Raw genomic sequence first — 21,615 nt, forward strand, 5'->3', positions numbered from 1 at the left:
ATGGGAAGTCAGACAAGTTGACTACTATGGCCTTAGAAAAAATAAAAATACTGCTTACATTGCTCAAAAAGACGGATAGCAATGATTGCGTGATCAAGGTTGCTCTCAAAGGTATTACTAGTCTTCCAAGCAAATATAAATCTGGATTGAAAGAATCAAGCCCACCCTATACTAAAGTAATGCAATTAATGCTCCTTTAAAAAGTATACACTTACCTGCCTGTCAGGATGCTGCACCATGTCAGAACTCCACCTTGGGGAATATAGTGTCCTATTTTATCTCCTTTTTGCTACTCTCTTCTCGGCACCCGTAAAACCACCCACCACACGTACCACCAAGGCCTGAAGGATATCTGGCCATAGAGCAACATTCCCCCCTTCGATCTTAACCCCTGGATAAGAAAGCAGCTCCCACCATGAAGAAGTTGGCTACTATGGAGCAAAGGAGGAAGGAATGTGGAAAAAACAAAAGTGGAATTGTTACTTGGCACAAAGAATCAAGAGCCTCTGGCAAAACCAAGCCGTTTACAGAACTACAGGTTAAACCCATGTTTAAAGCCTTCTTTACCTTGTAAAAGGAAAAAAATACTTAAGATGTCCAAGGAGATTTTAAAATTACCAAGTCCTGCAGCTGGTTTGTAAATGGTTTTACTGAGAGATGTGTAACTGCCCTTCCCCCTCTCTGCCCATTCTTACTCCCCGACATCAGGAGGGCACGATGTAGCACCTAACAGCCAACATTCCCACTAATTCTCATCATGGCAAAGGAGAACACGTTTCATAGGATTTAAGGTTCATCTTTGCACATAATCCTGTACCAAACCAAGCCCCACCCATTTCAGGATTCTAAGTTCAGAAGTTCTAATAAACTGTTCTCTAGTTGTAAACACTGAGGTCATGAGTTATCACTGAACATTTATACCAATTCAATGGTGTGCTGACTTCCTACCTGCCTACTACGTGCTTAAAATCTCTTAGGGGAAAAAGTAGCGATTTAGCTTACATGTTATGCCCTGCTCAGGAATGTGCCACAACTGGAGACATACAACTCAAAGTCAAATAAAGCAAACAAACCAGTAACACCAGGATAGTTTTTATTTGCTCCCTGAATTAAATATTGGCAGATACAGAAAATTCAGATACCAACTACTTCCCCAACATTTACAAGACTGAGTTTGCAATGTCAGAAAACAAGCACGTTTATGCACAATCCTGGCAACTGGTAGTGTGAGTGCACAAGATCGCCCTGCCTGCACATGGGTTTTTAAGAGGCAGTATATCCCTGGTCTCCAGCATCCAACACTGTCCCCTCACTGACAATTGTGGCACCATGGAATGGCCAAGTAAATATCCTGAGTGGGCAGCTCCAGTGCATTTCCCCCCGCAAAGGATTTATTCCATGCTCCTCCTGAAGGGGCAGAGGCAAGGTCAGCACATCCAACAAATAACCCACCTATAAACACAAGCTGATTCTTGCTGTGCCTTTTTTGCTCTGTTCTTTGAGAGCAGGGAAGAACACAGCACACTGACGCTTCCAAGAAAGCTGTCCATAAAGGCCTTATTGCTGCCACACATTGTCTGTGCTGGTAACAAAGTTCCAGAGGCACACTCGTTCCCTGCTGCATGCTGAGTTGCTCTGTGGCTGCTGAACTCTACAGTGGGCTTGCAGCACTTTCCCTGCTGTCTGAGGGAAGGGAAGTTTTCAAATAAATAAAAGGACATGAAGTAAGCAAGCTTGTATAAGTGAAACTGTGGAAACACAAAGTACGTGCTGTTGAAGGAAATACCATTCGCTCCTTTTCACACTGGAGCAGAACTTAGGAACTTGCACCCTCCTCAAAGCAGCTGGTGCAGTCAGCGCCCCCAGAGCAAAACGCAAGCGTAGTCAGTGCAGCAGGAGGAGCCAGGCATCGCTGCTCCCTTTTTATAAAAAAAATAAAGAAACAGATACTTTTCTAAAACATGTCTGCTAACCTGGGGACGGACAGAAGACAGATCACATCTAAGATCCATACAGCATTTCATTGGCCACCGCACATCCACTATTAGCCAGCCCCTGCAGGGGGAACTGAGCACGTTACCACCCCCTGTTCTATAGAAGGGAGGAACACATGGTTTTACCAACTCTACTGTGCAACCTTGTGTTAGATCCTAGCGTGGCAGATGGCAAGAGACTTTCCCTTTTGGAAAGATCACAGAAGTGCCTTCTAGGCTGCAAAATGCCTTGGGCATCCTCAGGCAACTGCGTCTTCTCCAGGCACAGGAACTCCCGAATCCCTGTCCTGCGCTCCAGATCCTAATCCACGTGCTCCAACTCACCAACCTTGCCAGTGTCTCTTCAGCAGGAGTTCCCTTAGCTCCATAAGCAACAATGACTCCAAATAACTGAGCTGTATGACCATCCTCCCACAACCCCGATGGTTAGCTTTGTAAGGGTGTTGCATGCATTTGCATCTATTTTCTCTCCTTGTGTTAGTAACAAGGACCTCCCAAAAGACAGCTTATATGATATCCAGGCTCCAGAGGGATTCTAGGTATCACAATCTCCTGCTTCTCCCTTATAGTTTTTACACTGGGCTGCAACCATCCAACACAAGATGCCACTGGGCAAGTGAGGAAAGAAGGGAAGTGGCAAAGTTAGGAACACACAGCTTAATGATGGGATTGTCAGTCTCTTCGATATCAGGCCCCACATCTACACACCATGCACTGGCATTGATCTTGCCCTGCCCACTCGGCCCAGAAAGGCAGTGAGAGTGCCTCTTCTCATGCCGAGCCACCATGTCAGTCTTGGTCGCCGTCAGACGACTCTTCCTCTGCCTCCTCCAGCCACTGGATAAACTTCTGGAGCTGCAGAGAGAGTGAAATGTAATTGGATAACAAGTGACACTGACCAGATGCTGGGAACGCTCAACAAGTACACCGTGCCAGTGAGCACCATTATCATGCACAAGAAAGAGACAGTGTTTCTAGAAGACACGTAAATAGAGGCAGACTGAGGGAGAGAAAGACAAAAGTTTAGATGAAAAACAACTGGGATGCCATGGACAAACCCAGACTGATTAGATTCCAGTCAGACAATCCCCACAACACTCAGCAAAAAGACAAAAGTTTGGAAGTTTTTCACAGCTTCAGGGAGAAGAGATGACAGCTGCACCTTAGTTAAGGCATGTAAGGAAAACTCCGCTGGGAAAAACCTCCTCCCTGAAAAATTGCTATAAAGAAAGCAGCTCACTTTACCTTTTAACTGGGCTTGAATAAGCAGCTGAAACCACTGCTGACCTATACTAAAAGCTGACTTTGCAAAGGTTTTAAATAAAGTTGGAGTTCTTCAGAGATGGCTTTTTTTTCCCCTGCTTGTCTTCCAGATCCAGGGAAGACGACTGGAACAGGGCTCAGCCAAACTGCAGCACAAAGTTCTGTGTGATGGAGGGGGGAAGTTTATATGCTACTTGCAACCAAAGCCAAATGAAACCACTCAGTACAGCAAACGCTTAGAAATATATGCAAAGGGACTGGTGAGCCAGGAACGAAAGCTTCAAAGGAATTGCATGGGGCCAGCACACAGGGCATTGGCCTAAAGCCCATTTCAAATGGGTGTTGGCTTAGAGAAGCCATGATACTACTCTAGAAAGAGCTGGCCTCATGCTACAGAGAGCCCACTAAAAACAATCTCCCTCTTCTACTACCTTTAGTCCTCATCCCGACAGGATGATTATGGCAGAACGCACAGAAATGTCTGTTCTGGAGAAAAAAAGTTGTGTTGCTTAAGTGTTCAATGCAGTGGTGCATTACTGGCCTACCATGTAATGGCAGCTGCTCCACAGAAGGCAGCAGTGGCACTGAACACTCAAAGTTTCTTTTAGCGGCTGTTGTCTCTCTCCCCCCCACCCCACTCCCAACACCTTTGGGGCTTACCCGCTGGTTTTTACGAAGCTGCTTTCCCTTGTCAGATGTGTCCCGCAAAGAGAACCAATTGAGAATTACATCTTCTTCCAGAATTTCCAGCTGGTAAAATGTCATCAGCACCTGCATCGATTAGAGAAAGAGCAACAGAGCTCTCTATAAACTCCTCCGGGGCTAGGTCATGTCTAAGCACAAAGTTTGCACATAATCTGTGTCTCCCAGCTCCATCTTCAACAGAAGGCTTTTCAGTCTGCTTCATTTTGCTTTTATTGTTAAAAATAACTGTGTTTCTCCTACCAAGTCTTATGTTCCTGACAAGCCCCATCAGCTTCAGCTCTGTGGATGCAGGGTACGATTGAGAGCTGCGGGCAACGAAGGGCCACAGACGATGTCAGTCCAAGATGTTACTTAAGTTCTTTTTAAAGCATTCCAAAACCCATCCCCAAATTAGATCCAACAAGCAACTCTTATGCAGGCCCACATACACACAACAGTGACATCTGCAGCAAAGAGCATGAATCTATTCAGCTTTGCCCCAGGCTCCCTCCTCATGCCAGGCCTCTCTTAAAAGTGCCTTATGGCAGGTGTCAAAGCAATTGGTCATTCATCGGTTCAAACTCCTGCCCAGTGCAGTGAGGGCAAGATGCAATCATGCTTTCTCAGGGTGCCTTTGTGCTCAGGCAGAGCAGGCACTTTGCAGTCGGTCTCCTTGCAGCAGAGTACTGACAAAGCTGACTGCCAACTCCAAATATAAAGTGTCACTTCAATTCCCAGCCTCCAGGGAAACCCAGGGCCCTAGAACAATGGACACATGCCAAACAATTGCTGTAATTCAAGGACATTTTGGCTCACCAAACTGAAGGCTTTTGGCTCCAGTCCTAAGTGTTTTGCCGTTAGGCAGAAGCACTGGTAGCAGAAGTTAAGATTACTCTTTCTTGAGGAACCAAAAGTTAAGCAGGCTCTGGGAGAGCTCTTCCAAAAGACACAGGGGCTTCCTGAAACACTGCTAAAGGAAAGACTTGTGATCCAAGTCAAATTCTTTCAGTGTAATAGGGCAAAAAGAATGCAGGGTCAAAATATTTGTGAAAGAGGGTGAGGAGGAATACACTGAAAACTCTCAGAAGTGGAAAGATAGGTAATAAGCCACATGTCAGCTCCCCTTTATTCCCAGTTTCATAACTGGCTCAGCCTAAATAAGAAATCCTAGCCTTATTCCCAGCTTTGCTTGTTTTGCACTCTGAAGTAAGATAAACCATTTGGCAGTTAGATCCCAGGGACCATGGAGAGACAAATGAAGTAAAACTCTTCCTAAAGCAAGCCTCTGGCCTCGCCTCTTCTAGCATCATACAATGAAGGCAACAAGGGCATCTAGGTTAGAAGCTGCAAAATAATAGCTCCCTTCAGGCTACATGCTGGTAATTAATACTCACCCTTCAGCTGTGCTCCCTCAGAGGCACAGGCAAACAGAACTTTTTTTTTAAGCAATTGTTATAGTTGAATTTTCTATATACCCTCTCCACTGAGACCCCAAAATTCTCTCCTCTAAAGCAGACAAGCTGATGATGTCAACAGGATGAATTTCACCATGAACCTAGCAAAAACAGGTCCTCAGAGTTGAGAGCAGATACTCACTTTAGCTATTGATGTGCAGAGACTGTCATGTTCCAGGAAGAATTCCTCAATGGCAAATAAGGCATTCAAGTGATCTGACGCCCGTTTTATGTAGTTCTTAAACAATGGGGTCCAGTTCTTCAACAGCTGCAGGGGAAAAACACAGAAGAGTGCCTGAGCTATGGGATGGATGTGTGCACTCAGCTGCGTTTCTCAGCTGTGTTGCAGTAAGAAACTGACCCAGGGAAGCATTTTAAGAAACCATTCAGCTGACCACTTAATGTATTTGTCCCAGTCTGTCCATGAAACAGATGCTGTTAAGCCTCACGTGTGCAGATAGGACCTGGTTTTACTAAGCAGCTTTAAGAATATCCATTAGCTTTCTTGGTTTTGCCTCTCTGGATGAAATACTAGATTATCACAATAAATTTATTTAATGGAGCGTGGTACTCCAAGAAAAACCACTTCACAGCAGACCGATAAGGAGAGGTACGTACATGCTACTCCAACCTTCCCCCTCAGAGAGCAGCTGACATTTCAGAGGAACTTTCCTTCAAAGCAGAAGAGCAAATAAGAAAAAGAGAAAAAAGATAGTGCCAGTATAATTACAAGCTGTGTAGAAGTGGACAGTGCAAAATAGCCACCCCTAAAACAGGAACACAGTGGAGCAGCCCCTAAGCGCAAGTCACACATTTGCTGTGTGCCTATGGGCTGGTTTGGATCCTGGAGTCTGCTGCAGGGAATAGGTGGGAAAGATGAAGGGCAAAAAGTTGCTACATTACTAGCTGATCTCAGTTCTCTCCTCGAAGGCTCATTTTTTAACGAAGTCTTTAGTTTAATGATTTTAGTGCTGCCTCTTCAAACAGTGTTTCTGTCCAAGTCTCCCACAGCTTTTTTACTTATTGTACATATCTGAAAAGCAAGCAGCAGGGAAAGCTCTGCAAAGCAGCACAGACTGAGCTGAATCTGGGAGAAGAGATAATAAAGATACTTAGACTCCTGTCCATAACAAATTTAGAAGGTATCAGAACTAGGATAAGATACAAAACTTCTGCACTGGCCACATCATGACCAGACCATCCTACAAAAACATTGTAGGAAACTAAATCAGAGATCCCCATCTTTTTAAATGGATTAATTCAACAGCCGGCATTCCTGCAACTACATCCCTGGCATGTCTGCACAGATACACTCTTTTGCTGTGCCTTCAACAGTGTCTCCTTACATACCACATCTGGTCTGTTTTGAAGGGGAACAGGTAATTCACAGGGGCTTGGCATGTGATGAAGAAGCTCTGAGTCATCTGCATTCAGAGCTAGTTGGCATTATTCTGGCCAGGGCAACTGTTAACAGGCAGTAGCCCTGCAAGAGGGAGAGCTCCAGGACATGTAGTGGAGCTAAAACCCAGGCTAGCGTGGACTACCAAAAGTAGCCTGTACTAGGAAATAGCGCTCAACTACTCCATAGTACTACACTCCATCACCTCTTCAGACATATTTGCTATGCAACCATGCTGGAATTTGCATGCCTCAAGCAGAAACAAAGGGGATTCATACACACAAACTGATCTGTATAGTAGTACATCGACTGGCTCAAGGAACAAGAGTAACAGCACAGAATGATCCTAATCATTATGGTATCACAACAAAAACTGAGGGTTGCATGGCACATTATCAGGAAGTATTTTAGCCTTTAGCAAGATGCTTAATCCTAAACACTCTTCCCTCCTCTACAACTATCTACTGCATTTTTATTATCTTTTGGAATTCTTCACCTCAAATGTAGCAAAGCTACTAGCAAGTTCCATCCAGGCTAAGAAATATTTTGTAATACCTTTCTGTTAATGCCTTTAAATCTTAAGCAGTCACAATTCTAACCAGAAGCTATTGAGTTTCTGAAAACAAGTTATAAAGAAAGCAGAGCTATAAACGCTTGCAACCCCAGGACTCAATCCAGTATGCCTATTGCTGGGAAAGGGAAAGAAGAAAAAAATATACCATCTCAGGACAGGAACATGCACTGTAACTGTAACTGGTGCTAATGGTGAAAGTAGGGCCCACAGAGCCCCTAGCAAAAACATGCCTATGAGCCTGTATGACCAGAGAGGCTGTTTTGGGAGTTTAATGAAAATCTGAACTGGGGAATTAGAAGCTTGCAATTATTTCAGATTGAATAATAGGCTGGAAAATGTGAAAAGATCCCTGACAAAGAGCCCCATAGACAATATCATAACTTCCCAGGCTTTGACTCTACCTGCGTAACTCCTCAAAACAATCTACAGTCTGGAGAAAGCAATCAAATTCCTCTGACCGGTCAATTAATTTTCCATCAGATCTGGTCAGTGATGCCATATCAACTTCAAAGAGGTTTGTGATCCACTCTTCTTTTGTGAGAAGGACAGTCTCAACACCAGGCTTATTTTACCCCTACCTCTGGCACAGAACACCATGATGAATTATGTGCAAAGCACAAGGGACAAAGCTGTAATCCCACCCTTTTACACCATAAGAGCATCTGTGGTGATCACCATAAATTGCTTCAGTGAAAGCAGAAATCCAGTTGGTCCATGAATAAGCAATCCCACGTTGTATTTGCTTGCACGACATTACAGAAGAGTAAGGCTCCCTCACAGAAACCTGAAGAGGTGCAGCACACATCCTAGCTGCTGGACAGCCATGCAGACACTGGCCAGCTCAGCAAACTGAACTGCTATATTGCCTCCCCCAGCTCCCTTTAGATATCCTCACCTGTATAACCTTGCTTGATGCTGCCTTCAGTTTATCATCAGCTTCAGCCACGTTTGCTCAAATCATGCCTACAGTTCTAGGAAAGGTCTGGTTTTCTGTACCATCTCTGCTTTACAACTTGTACAAGAGCTGAACAATAAGCCTGCCATATATCAAACTGGGTATTTCTATTTCTCAAGCCTCCATGTTTTATCTAAAAAATACCCAGGGGCATATCCTTTACTGGATGCTTATTTCCGAAAATTGCTGCAACACTTAGAGCTTCATGCTCAGGGGCCAGCACTTCAGAGCACATACTGTGGTATCAAGTCAAACCATACATCATAACTATGGCATTTCCATAATTTCCCCTCCTGGGCTGCCTGGGACCGCTCTACCACCACTCTTACACAAGCAACCCGTCTTCCTTCAGCATCTTAGTCAGAGTTGAGCTACAAAGAGAGTAAGAAACACAAAACAGTTCTGTAAAGTTCAGCGGGCTTCTGATGTTCACCACTCTCAGAATGCAAGTATCCCCATCTCATACAGAATAACACTTTGCCATATGTAAACCATCATAAGCAGATCTCAGCCTAATACCGCTATTGAGTGAGGCAGTTTTAGCTACGTAGCTACACACTTCAGCTACATGCTTTCATTATGTGCTAACCTGTACCAAGCTAGTACTTGGGATTCCTAGGGTATAATTAAATATTAGTAGATTAATGGAGTGTACTTTTTACTACCTGGGGAACCACAAGTTGCAGAAAAGCCAGTTTCAGATGCTGTACAAGCGTGCATGTTCTGCCCAAAGAGCTGGTCTCTTCCCTTCAGAGCACTCTTGGTAAATACACAAAGCTGCTGCCCAGGAAGACCACTGACGTCTGTTTAATTATCCCTTGAAGGCTGATCCACTACCTCCATTAGAGGCACATCTCAACTCAAACTTATTGGGTTATTTTAATGGCCACTAACATCATGCGTTCAATTGAACATTAACAGCATACCTCACCAGGATACTGCCTTCTTCCTGATTTCACTACAGAAAGCCAGCGCAACAATTCTGCACACAGTAAAGACACCGAGGCACAAAACTGTCCCAGAGAAGGATTCTCTAAGAAACTTGTTCTTTACAAAGGAACATCTGGAGAAACTGGCTGCCACGATGGTCAATTGGTTTGATGCTTGGGTGTCTTTGATAAATCTAAGGATAATTTGTGTTTTATAAATGCACACGCCACACAATTCCCTGCCTAGAGAAATTCCACTGGTCACCCTGAATATTACATTTAGATTATTATCGCTTCTCACTAAAGGTGACTTGATTTGCTGTTTCTGCTGTTAAACATGAGCATCATCTTTCCTATGATGAAATACATATGGACAAAGTTACCCAGAGGTAAGCCCGTCATGTTCTTCCATTGTCTTTAGCTTCTAAGGGGTTTTGGACAATTACGCAAAACATTACACATTTATACCATATCCTTTATCCCAGACTAAAACCTCTTCTGACTGGGTGCTGCAGTGAAGTTCTCCTGCCCTGCTCATGCTAGATTAGGAGCCCAATCTGGGAGACAAAAAGAGACGCCATATCCTAGCTGGAAAAAACCCCAAACAATCCTACACAGCTACCAACTCCACACAACCAGTTGTCTAGATGTACTGCTTTCCACTTAGAGTCTAACACCTGCTCTAACATTCCCTTCAGCCCTCTTCCTTCAGTGCTCTTTTTTCAGGACAGGACACGCTATTCAAGAAAACAGTCTGGAAAAATGAAGAAAAGCAAGCAGAATTTAAACAGAGTGAACAACAAAATCTCACTAAGCCATCTGATGAACAGATCAGTTCATATGGATGTTTCCTACAGAAGGCATCTCCACACATCCTGGAGATTAATTAAGTGCCATGCTTATACCTACATAAAGAAGAATTGAAAGCACATATTTCCTCAGAGAAAGGGTTATGAAGATGTCTAGTGCTCCTCTTTAGCCCCATCTCCTAAAAAAATTAAACTAGTCCTTCCCAAAAATGCATCAGACCTAGTCATTCTGAATGAGCACCTTTGTAACCTGCAGAGTTTGCAAACTCAAATACATCAATAGCCTATAGCAGAGAACGATACTACAACAGCTTCAGCTAAGATCAATAAAACCATTAAGGCTGCCTATTTTTTAAAGCAGATCCTACCCTATTTTGTGTTCCTTAAGTCAGGAAATAGAAATTGCCCTCACCCAATTATACAACCCACCTCTTTAAAGATACAACAGAACTCTGTATCTTTGCTGAAAGACAACAATATCGTGCCTTTGCATTTGGCTGCAAGAAAAACTGGAACCAGTTACAGTATGCAGGCAAGTAAGACCTCAGAAAGGATCCCACTGGGAGAGGAGTGCTCCCTGCTGCCCCAGGAACAGGCTTATGATGGATTGGGACTGGATTCCTGGAATGCAAGCCTGTAAAGACATCTCTAACAATCCCTCTCTTCTCTTCTACAAGTGATGCACTTCTACTATCACACACAGGAAACAACCGTAAGTACCGAGGTAGAGCTCCCCACACCAACAGTCTCAGCTGAGCTCTGTCAAGCAGGTGCAATAGTTTCAGTTCACTTTTACTTCTATAGAAGACAAAGAGGGTCATGAACTCAAGGAGTTCATGTGGCTTCAGGCTTAACCAAAAAGTCGTCTCTGCCAGGAACTACCTGGGGCATGCAGACAGACTCCTACATGCTAGGAGACTAGCTCAAAGAAGAGTCAAACGGAGCAGGACTCACAGGAAGTAGTGCTGAGAAATAGTTCTGGGAGTCCAGGTTTGCATCCAGCTGCTGCAGTGGGAACTCCAAGATCACTTTACTAAGCACCTGCATCATCTCCTTCAGGCCAATGTTATATGCATACCTGCAAAGAAAAAGGCAAAAACATTTCACACTATCTGATCTCTGCAGACTGTGGTTCTTCACAGAGGTACAGCAGAAAATTTGATTTTCACCTTCCAGACTTGTTTTTTTATTTGTTTGTCTGGTTTTCCAAATATTCAGGCAATAAAACTACCTTGCATTGCATCAGGCTCGGCATAAAGCCACAAGTCCTGAAAATCTGCTGTCCTAGTGGAACAGGCTGCTGCAGGGACAGCACCCTCACCTTTACTAGAGTGCTGTAGGAATACTGTTGCGCAAAAGAAGGAAAACAGGTTTGTATTTGATAAATACTAGGTAAAAGGCACCGTGATCACATGTTCTAGACTTGCTGCTGTAAAAACAGAGTGGACAAGCCACACCGAACAGCCCCAGCTGCAGGCAGCTGGTTGAATGTTGCAATGCACAGAGCAGCAGCCCCTGCATGAACTTACAGGCAGCCTGTGCCAAGAACTGGCTCGCTCTCATCAGTCCACAGTTACTTAATAGCAATTCAATCTCTTGTTACAGAACTGGGGCAGGAAAAGCCTAACCACTGAGGATGCTATAGGTGCAGCTGGCGCTCTCCATCAACTCCTGTCATTCAGTCATGACCTCTAATCTGCATTTCTCACGCTCTACACTGATAAAAATTATGTTTAACAATCAAACACGGGTATTCACATGGTTTCTCCTCCTCTTCCAGATCCGCTATCAAACCCAACTGTTCAGCATAAGGGACAGCATTCCTAACAGAACACTCACTTGAGGGAGTTGATTTCCAGGACCAGGTTGTCACAGGAAATGTTTTCTTCTTCACCCCTCTGTAACGTACCCAAAACCTCATTCTGGAAAACTAATGAAAAAAAGGACAGGTAGTTAGACATGAGAGGAAACAGCACAGATTCTTTGAACTGTTCATTACTGAAGAAACTATGCCTTTAACAAAGGAAGCATTCTGACACGGATGTCTCCTTTGTCTCCATAAGTTGGCACAAACCCACATCAACTATACTTAAAAATAGTGGAATATAATTCAAATAAAGGGAATGACATACTAGATATCATTGATCTAGCCACACAAACCAGTATAAAGCTATTTACCTCTGCAACGCTTTAGAGCAGAGTTTCTATTATACTTTCACAATCTAGCCTTTCCTATTCAGACAAACCTCATCTTCCCCCAACTAAGGATGTGAATTCAAACAAAAAATGTATTGGTTTAATTTCCTTTGGGGAGACATTTTAATATGAAAAAGGCTTTTTTTTTCCAAATTTGTCTTGAACCACTTTCAAATCCAGGTAAGCTTAACACAACAAAACAGAAAACCAAAACATATCTGCCAAAAGAGGCAGCTCCTACATGGACATCTAATTCTCCGGCACGATTACAGCAGTAAGCTGTCCACACAGGAAAACTCTGCCGGACCTTCACACAATCTCTGAGTTCAGGCAATGACGCTGCCATTTAAACAGACAACTCAGGGACGTCACTTTTGTAAAGGCCCAGTGATCAGAAGTGAGAAAGATGGAGGATCTTTGCCTAGCTTCTCATCCTTGGCTGCCTTAGGTTAACACAACAGCAATATAGGGAATATTGAAGAACTCTGTAAAAAAGCAGGAAGTGAGGTCAGGAAACAAACCTATTATAGACATACACAAATTTCCCAATATACCTAGAGAAAGGAGCACAAATCTCACATTCACTGCATTATCTGCAGACTCAGCACACTTCTTAACAGCCCATCTCTCACCTTTGATGTCATCTAGCTGAGGGGACACTGCCCGACTGTCTGGTTCCTCAGAGCCCATGCTCAGGTCACTATCTGACTCACTCTCTTCCTCTGAATGCATAGCTGGGCCTGATGAAGAAGAGAAGACATAGCATTCAACACTTAAAAGCTGCAGCTTGAGGAACCCAGAGACCTCCCAACCAAGTCAGCAACTATCTGCCCTTGCAAGGAACCTTCTTACAGATCCAGATGATTAGATTTGCTGCAGAGGGAATGCTACAGCTGGCACTAGGATAATGGAACTTTTTAAGAGTCTGCAGGCAGACAACAAAGGACAGGGATAGAAGTAAATGTGTTTTGCACAGACTGCTGACTCACGATGAAGCAATGTCAGCAGACACTGTCGCTAGCAGGAAGAAAGCCAGCAGTACTCGGAATAGCCAAAGCATATTCTCTCTAAGGGAGGGCCTGGTAACCCACAGTGTGCCATTCACAGCACAGACAGCTGTATGTGTCAGCATAAGTCAAAGATATAATAAACATCTTCCACAGAGCACAGGAATACAAGGAATCTGGTCCACTGCCTGCTTTCACCTCTCACCTTGCGTCTACACACACGTTACCCAAACCCAGTCTGCTTCACAAAGCCCAAGTCTTACTCTAGACAAAACTATCAGCATCTCACTCAGCCAGTTTTCCCAACACACGTCTGTCTGTCCATCCCCAGGTGACTACACCAAACTCCTCCTCACCCCATAGGCTTTGTCGCTGCTCTTCTTCATCCTCTTCATTCGTGTCATCTGCTTTCCAGAGATAGCCTCTACCCTCTGAGCCTACATCCTTTTTATTGTAACCTGAAAAAGAAACAGTGATTAGCAGGTAGATGTACTAGATCTGCTTACAGGCAAACCTAAATAGACTAGTATAACCTGTATATTACTGCCCCTAACTATCCTTCCTCAAGAGGGAGGTGGGATTCCTGCAGATGCATATGGATTTCAGCTTTTGTCTTCTCACTTGCCTTGACAAGGGACCAACTTACTCCTGCCTACAGCAGCAACATTCAGCTGACCATGTTTAGATCCCTTGACAAACCCAGACTCGCAGAAACAGTATTTCACAAGGACGAAGTCCTTGGGCACAGTCCAGGCACAAGGACACAGATCTTGCAACCTGCCTTGAACTGAACATCTCTTCCAACTTCAGCTTATTGTCTCCTACAAGGCTTCTACTCTAAGAAAAATGGAAAACAGCTGAGTGTCCAATGATTTTAATACTGAGGGACTGAGGTACATCTTGTTGTCCAACTTGAGACAAAAATCCTTGCCTGCCCGCCCTGCTGAAAACACACATGTTCCAAGCTGAATGTAGCACTAAGCTCCAGCCAGGCACTGCAGAGTCTAGAATGGGGGAGGGAAAGACCCCAAAAGATCATGGAAGGCAAAGCCCTCTGCATGGAGTGAGCCAGAGACTCTCATACCTTTCAGTTTCACTTTGCTTTCCTCCTTGTTCACACCAGAATCATCACTGAACTGGTCATCATCCTCTTCCTCCTCATCTGGTGGGTGCAGAGAGATCACTGTGCCCTCAGAAAGGGTGATGCCAGGACCTACTACTACCTGCAAATATGTGCAACATACCTGAATGAAGAACTACCCTGATTTCCCCCTTGTACCTCCACCAGCAGGGACAACAGATGCTCCAGACAAGCTGTATACTAACAAGTATAACTGAAGACATCTGCACTGCTACATCACATACCATACTACCCTAGCCAAGCAAAAGGAAGAAAAAGGTGGGAGCAGTAGCATATCCCCCACATCTGCAAAAAGGCTTGGAGCAGCCCTGTATTTTGGTATGGTCTAGCGTAAGACTAGTAACCTGCCAAGAAAGGCAGAAAGCAGAACAGACATAAATACAGCTCACCTGAGAAGACAGGACACAGCGGGGCTTTAGCTTTACTTTCTCCTTCACTTCAGCTTCATCACAGATAACAGAATGGCAGATGTCCACGTTATCTGCTATGTGTACTCTGTCCCAGAGAAAAGCGCCGTCCAAAATTACTTTATCACCTGTTATACATCACCAAGCACAAATATGTTGAGCAAGGCAGTTTGCTGCTCTCCCACATTGCTGAGTCCACTAGAAAGCATCTTACTGGATTCCAATGCCCTTGATGTGTGATGCATATTAGATGAAAGGTAAAAACTGGCCTTAGAGGCCTATGGCCACTTCTTACCCAAAGCTCAAAGATGAGTTTGTGACATCTTGGTTTTGCACAAATACAGCCAAATCACAAAAAAAATCCAGCCAAGACTAGGAAGGAGCACCAAGCAGCTTACAAAGCCAGGGAGAGATGTCCCACATTTGCAGGATGTTGGTGGGAGGTAACTCTAGATCAGTAAAGGTCATGCATTCCCTACAGCCGAAACAACTTATTTGTATTAAGTGCCTTCCACCTTTCAGCATCATTATGGTACCCTGAAAAGTTGAATGTATTTCCTCTGCTGGAAACCCAAGCTTTTCTCCTTCCCATTAGAAGTCAATCAGTACCCAACTATCATCCTCTCTGAGCCAAACGCATTTTAAAAACTAAACCCCAACAACCCGTGCCCTTGCCTGGCAAGGCCTCATGTCCCCCATTCCTGTACTCACCTATCCTACAGTTCTGCCCAATAATGCTGTTTGTTATGGAGCAGTTGCTGCCAATGATGGTTCCCTGCCCGATAAGTACATTTTCTTTCAGCACACTGCCGTGGCCGAGGCTAACATCCACCCCTCGGTAAATGTTGTGTTTAGAATGGGTGTAACTCTGATTCTTGTCATCAGTGAAGTTCATCTCTGGAGTCAAAGGATAAACCCAGCGCCGGATGATGTCAGAGCACACAGCTTCGTACATTAGCAGGTTGCATATGTGGGCGCCGTACTCTTCTGTTGTTACGTGCATATGGATCTGGTTCCCCAGGACCTGGGAGACAGGCAGGAGCTTCTCAGAGGATTCTCTAATGCAAAGTAATAAGATTTCCCTTGTAAAAACCCTCCTCTTACCTCCTCATTCACCAACAGACCACGCACAAAGTCATCCCGTGTCTGGTAGTCGAAATTGTCTGTGAACAGCTCAGCCACCTGCCAGGAACAAAATATAAGGAAATAATATAGTTAGCAGAAAATGTTGCCAGGGAGGCTGACAATTAATGGCTATTCAGTGGTTCTCAGAGAGCCAAGTTATACAACATAGGAAAGTGATGCTCTTGCCTTGAATAAAGCTTTGATTCCTTCTGCTAGGAGTGTTGACCTTCCCATCTCCTCCTCCTAATGGAGACTATGAACAGATTCTGGTTTTCACAAGGGGTAAAACATTGCTTTAGCACTTCCAAGCAATCCAGCCAGCCTCACTTTGTAGTTTCACTTCCAAAGGAAGGCTGTAAATCAGCTTTTTCAGATGTGGAGGAGTTGTTACTCAGCCTAGGCTGGAATAACCCTGAATGTTACCCTAAAATGGTACCAGCTTGCAAGTACTGACACTTTTCACCTCTGCTCCGCAGATGTTACTATACTCAAAGCAAAATCACTATTTGCCAGAATAGTTTCATCCTGTGCCAAATCATCCAGTCTACCGATGCATCCACTGTCTAGTTCTGCCTGGGCTTGAGCAGTGGATGCCAGATAGACTAAGCACCCATACAGTCCACAGAGCAGTGCCACATGATCACTCAGGCTCTCAGCTCAGTCACTGAGCACAACTGGGAGTTCTGGTTTCCAAACTTAGTACACTCAGGCCACATGCACTCCCCGCACACCAGCAGGACAAAGGGAGCAATGCAGATTGAATTTTGGACCCTCAGAAGGGCAGAGCTCACCTGCGGAGAACAGATGCTGATATGACAATCCAGCAAGTCATGGCGCACTTCAACGTTCTCAATAGAGTTCTGGAACAGACTCTGGAAGAGGAAAAAATTCAGATGATCTAAGTGCCTCACACAGTACTGAACCCCAAAAGCCTTCTGTAAGCCAGGGGCAGTATTGATTGAATTATTAAACTAACTGAAGCTCTGGAGATCGGAGAAATCTACAACCCACAGAGACACAAGCTTAGCAGGCACAACCTGGTCACACACAAAGCTGTGTGTTAGTCAGCAGAGACTGCTCTGGTCCTTACACAGTGCAACTCTCCAAGAAACAGCTTGTACTTCGAACAATCACTTTTCCTCCAGGAGCTCCTTACCTTAGCTGCTGGGAGCTACAAATGTACAAGGAACATTAATAAATCAAAACACAGCATTCATAGCTTCCATACCCCCTGTGGATTTTTACAGCTGTGGGCTGTTTTTTAGTAGTTGTTTTTTGTTTGTTTTGTTTTCTCCTTTTTGGTTTCCTACAGTGATTTGTATACTTCCATTTGAAGGTAAAAAATAATCTACTGATTACTGACTTGGGGATGAAAATGCCATATAATCACAGTCTTAGTTCTGAGTTGAAAAAAAAGAAAAAGGTCCACTATCTCACTGGAGAAAGTCCCTCCACAGACATTTACAGAGCATTTACTACATTATTAAGTGAAGTGTACAAACAGAAGTAATAGGAGGTACTACCCCTTGCACCCGCTGTTATTCCATGCCCCATGCCAGGCGCAGTGCTGCTTCAAAATGGTTTGTGTACAATAGTGGCACATGCATCCCCATTGGGGAACCCCTATGACAGCAAAAATCGTCCACCTCCCGTTTCACATGGAAAAAAAGGAATCAAATAAATGAAAAAAATGAATTGTGAGAAATATGTCTGCCCCATCTTCAAACTCTGAAATGAGTCCCAAACACGTGTCCCAGCACAATTTCACCTCAAATAAAGGTTAAAGGCAAAAAAAAAGCCAGTTTACCAAAAGTTACTTCCTATCATCTGCTCCTCCAAGAGGAGCAGCAAGCACAGTTCCCCAGCCCTCACTCAAGGAGGACCTCCTCCTTGGGGTGGCCTGCTTCACTACTGCAGCCCTTTTCCACCCGTCAGGTTCCAGACGCACCATAGGAAAGCGGAAGCGTTTGAGCCCCTGGGTTCTCTGGTAGTGAAGGACACGGTTTGTGGCACTGTCCATAGCAATAATGATGTCATCTTCTTTGCACCTGGCATGGTGGCCAGGTGAGGACTCCTTGAATATCATCGTCATCACAGAAACATTCTTTTCCATCTTACGACGCAACCTGAAAAAGAAGGGCAGAGCTTTAAAATCACTCTTCAGAGAGTTAGAGCCCAGAGTCTCAGCACACCAGGCAAGCACCTCTTTCAACACCTACTTGTGCTCTTCCAGGGCTTTGGTTACATTGAAATTGGACACCACATCTCCAGTGACGAGAATGAAGTCAGAACGAACAAGGGACTTGGCATCAACATCTCGGAGCACGTCACCAAGGGAACGGTACAGGTCAGAAGTCACAAAGCGCACTGTGTTGGGAGAGGTGTGGCGGCACCACTTGGATTTTCTGGAAGGAGAAAAACACATCAGGAAGGCACAAAGACAACATTCCTATAGAGAACGCACTAGGACACAGTAAGCCAATGCAGGCCACACCTCTAAGTTAATGCAAGGAGAATCCTGTTACAACGAGCCCACTATGCATAGGCTTGGGTATGCTCATTTACACACAGCAGGTGAACTTAAGAGAGTTAGACTTCGAGACCATAGCTTACGGAAACTTAGGAAACCTAACCGTGAGCCAAGTTTTGACAAAGGAGAAGGAAAAGTTACACAAAACCCAAACTTTTGTCCTGAGAAAGCAGTACCACAGGCAGGGAGAAAACTGCATGTTTCTCCTTAGCCTGCAAACCAGCAGCACGCAGACGCAAAGGTGCTGTCTGAGCGGGCTGTTTCTATGTGCTGCATGACATACTGAGACAGAGCATAATGGAAAGGGCGGTACTCCAATTTACACAGCTACCCAGGAAACCCCTGCTTTTAGACAGGAAAAGCTAAATGCCAATACAAATGTAGTCCCAAAACACCCAACCCTTTTAATACACTGCACAACCACACTCCTTCCCAGCAGGAATGGTCTTTTTTTGAGGTGTGTTAGGAGACTTCTCTTGAAAGGGAATCTCTAGCACATGGTTTTCATTAGAAGGGCCAGTGAGACCTTTGAGGCTTGCTGGAGGATAGAAGAATCCTTTCCATAATAAAGCTAAAAAGAAGAGATTCTTACTGTAAATGCTCTTTTATCTCAGCTGACTTCCAACAGCAGAAAACAAAGGTTTCTTCCACTCCAGTTGCCGTTAGGAACTCCAAGGTATAGTCAATCATGGCCACATTTGCCATAGGTAAAAGAGCCTAAAACCAAAAAAAGATACACACAGAGATGAACACTCTGCACCTCGACATCAGCAACAGTCCCTTCCAACTTGAGGACATACCACAGTGGCACCAGGAAAATAACACAAATAGCTCACATCCTTTTATCAAATTTTTTCATACCTGATCTACACAGTAAGAGCTCATTTCTGACCTTCTATAGGGGCAGATCCTTACTTCAGAGAAGAAAGCATAAAAGAATTGAAGTTACCACACATAAAACTCTTCAAGATGACTCAAATAAGTGAGAGAGGGAAAAGAAAAAAATCCCAGAGTGCTGATTCCCTGACTCAGGCTTTAACTGCTACAAGAAAAACCTGACAGACATGAATGATGAGGTCAGTGGAATATAAGTGTCCAGAATTAAAGAAGGGAAAAAAAACCAACCAATCTAAAGTGACGCAGGTATTCTCTTGAGATTCAGGCCACACTTTCCAACTTTCCAACCCAAGTTACTGATGCACAACCGAGTAATCCTTTACTCTTCTTTAGTTAATTTTTAGTGATGTTTTGTTTCAGGCCTGAGCTCGCGTGTATAATTACAGCCACCACAAACACTTGATCAGCAAACAAGGTAAGATAATTTTTCAGACCTAAACTCTCCATAAGTGCTCTTTCCTTTAACACACAGCCTTCTGAGCTGGATAATTGAAGCGCCCCTTCCCCATCCATTTTTCTGGCCTTAGTCTTTTAGCCATTATTGCTGACAAGGACAAAGATTTTGTTTCTTTCCTCTACCAGAAACAAGGCTGCCCAAACCCGCTGCCGCTCCTGTATCAGATGAAAAGCAAACAGCGTGGTTTGCCTTGCCATATGGAAAAGCAAACAGCACCAACGCAACAATCAGATCCTCGCTGACTCTCTGGCGGGGGATACAAGCTCCTACAAACGAGGAGAAACGGCCAGAGGCTTGCATAGCGCGGGGGAAGGCAGGAAAAGCGGCAGCGGTGGGGCCTGCCCGAGCGCTGGGCGGACGCTGGGGCCCAGCAGCGACCCGGGACCGGCTGGGGGGGCCTCGCCCTCTCCCGGTCCAGGCCGGGGCTCTCACGGCGGGGCACGCCACCACCGCGGGCCCGGCCACGGCTGCGCCGAACCCTCCGCCTGCCCGCTCCGGCGCCCGGGGGCGGCGGGACCGGGATAGGCGGCCCCGGGGGAGGCGGCGGGGGCATTTCTTACCCGCGGCCGGTCTTTGGAGATGGGGAAGAAGCGGCGGTTGAAGCTGTCGGCGACCAGCACAGCCTGGAGCGGCGGCGGCGGCTCCTCCTGTGGGTCGGTCCCCCGGGCCGCCCCCGCGCCAGCCCCCCGCTTCGCCGCGCCGCGGGCCGCCATCGCCGCACGCTGTCTCGCTCCCCCTTCCGCTTCCGGCTCCGCGCCGGAAGCGGCGACGGCAGCTCGGCGGAGACAGGCCAGGGCGGGGCGGCGGCGTGCGTTCGCGGGCTGGCAGCGGCGCCGGGCGGGCGGCTCAGCCCAGGCCAGCGCGGGCCGGGCCTTGCCGAGCCCCGCTCCCTGCGCTGAGCCAGCCTAGCAGGACGCAGGGGTCGGGGTTGAGCGCATGCAGGCAGGGCAGCTTCAGGAGGGGTTCAGAAACAGAGAATCATAGCATGGTTTAGGGTGGAAGGGACCGTCAGAGGTCATCTAGCGCAACCCCCCTGCAGTGAGCAGGGACATCTTCAACTAGATCATGTTGTTCAGAGTCCTGTCAAACCTGACCTTAAATGTTTCTAGGCGTAAGAAACATCTCGCTGCCTCCCCAGCCTTTGGCCCCATCCGACAGCGCCTGCGTGAGGAAGATCTGCCAATCCTGGATGGATCTTCCTCAGCTGCTGGCCCACATGCCTGCACCTCCGGAGCAGGGGAGAGGCATTTTTATTAGCATCCCCCAAGGAGGGAGAGAGTGGAGAGCAGAGCAGCACTCCTCGCCGTTACAGGGCACAGCCAGGACCCAGCGGAGGTGAGGAGAAATCTTGAATTTACCACTCACAGACATTCCCAGATTACCTCAGGGTGTGTGCACTATTTTGGTGCAACCCTGGGGATTTCCAGTTTAAGAAAAAGTTATATTTTCTTGATACACTTCCTAGCTGTGATGTGCTTGTGCTGTGTTTCCAGATGCTCAGGTCCTGCCTCTGAAAAGGGCAGCCTTAGTGTGAACCAGCCCTTCAGCACTCACACCTACCATCAAGGAGTGACTCCCAAAACCCACCGTCCCCAAGGGACCTCTTGAAGCCCACCCAGAGACAATTTCAGAGAGGAGAGGAGAGAAGACATGGTTTCTGGGGGCAGAAATGGCAATTGTCTTCTCCCCAGCTTGGTGAAGCAGCTCCAGTTTGGGTGCTGCAGGTGATAGTGTCTGGCTCTGCCCTCTGCTCAGACACTGTCAGTTCCATGAATCCTCATCCCCCCAGCCAGC

The 21,615-nt window shown here is 45.7% G+C and overlaps 1 protein-coding gene across 1 annotated transcript; it reads right to left on the reverse strand.

Annotated features, from left to right (window-relative positions):
• Window positions 1–1,076: 1,076 nt before the first annotated feature.
• Window positions 1,077–20,584, reverse strand: EIF2B5 (eukaryotic translation initiation factor 2B subunit epsilon). Its single transcript, XM_064457459.1, has 16 exons — window positions 20,382–20,584; window positions 19,060–19,184; window positions 18,157–18,342; window positions 17,886–18,063; window positions 16,729–16,809; window positions 15,917–15,994; window positions 15,524–15,836; window positions 14,795–14,940; window positions 14,349–14,487; window positions 13,621–13,722; window positions 12,890–12,997; window positions 11,901–11,991; window positions 11,016–11,139; window positions 5,538–5,663; window positions 3,918–4,028; window positions 1,077–2,849 (listed from the first exon to the last, which is right to left on the reverse strand). Exons 1-16 carry the CDS (start codon window positions 20,532–20,534, stop codon window positions 2,784–2,786), a joined length of 2,127 nt encoding a protein of 708 aa, XP_064313529.1. The 5' UTR covers window positions 20,535–20,584; the 3' UTR covers window positions 1,077–2,783.
• Window positions 20,585–21,615: the final 1,031 nt, after the last annotated feature.

The sequence above is a fragment of the Phalacrocorax carbo genome, chromosome 7 (assembly GCF_963921805.1).
Source record: "Phalacrocorax carbo chromosome 7, bPhaCar2.1, whole genome shotgun sequence".
NCBI lineage: Eukaryota > Metazoa > Chordata > Aves > Suliformes > Phalacrocoracidae > Phalacrocorax > Phalacrocorax carbo.

Bases quoted from the DNA above. Each gene is read 5' to 3' on its own strand.
- EIF2B5 (XM_064457459.1), bottom strand. From the start codon at position 20,534: ATGGCGGCCCGCGGCGCGGCGAAGCGGGGGGCTGGCGCGGGGGCGGCC. The intron at 18,064-18,156 runs GTAGGTGTTGAA...CTTCTTTTTCAG, and splicing joins AAAGCCCTGGAAGAGCACAA to GTTGCGTCGTAAGATGGAAA. The intron at 13,723-14,348 runs GTATGAGAGTCT...TTTCTTTTTCAG, and splicing joins AAGCAAAGTGAAACTGAAAG to GTTACAATAAAAAGGATGTA.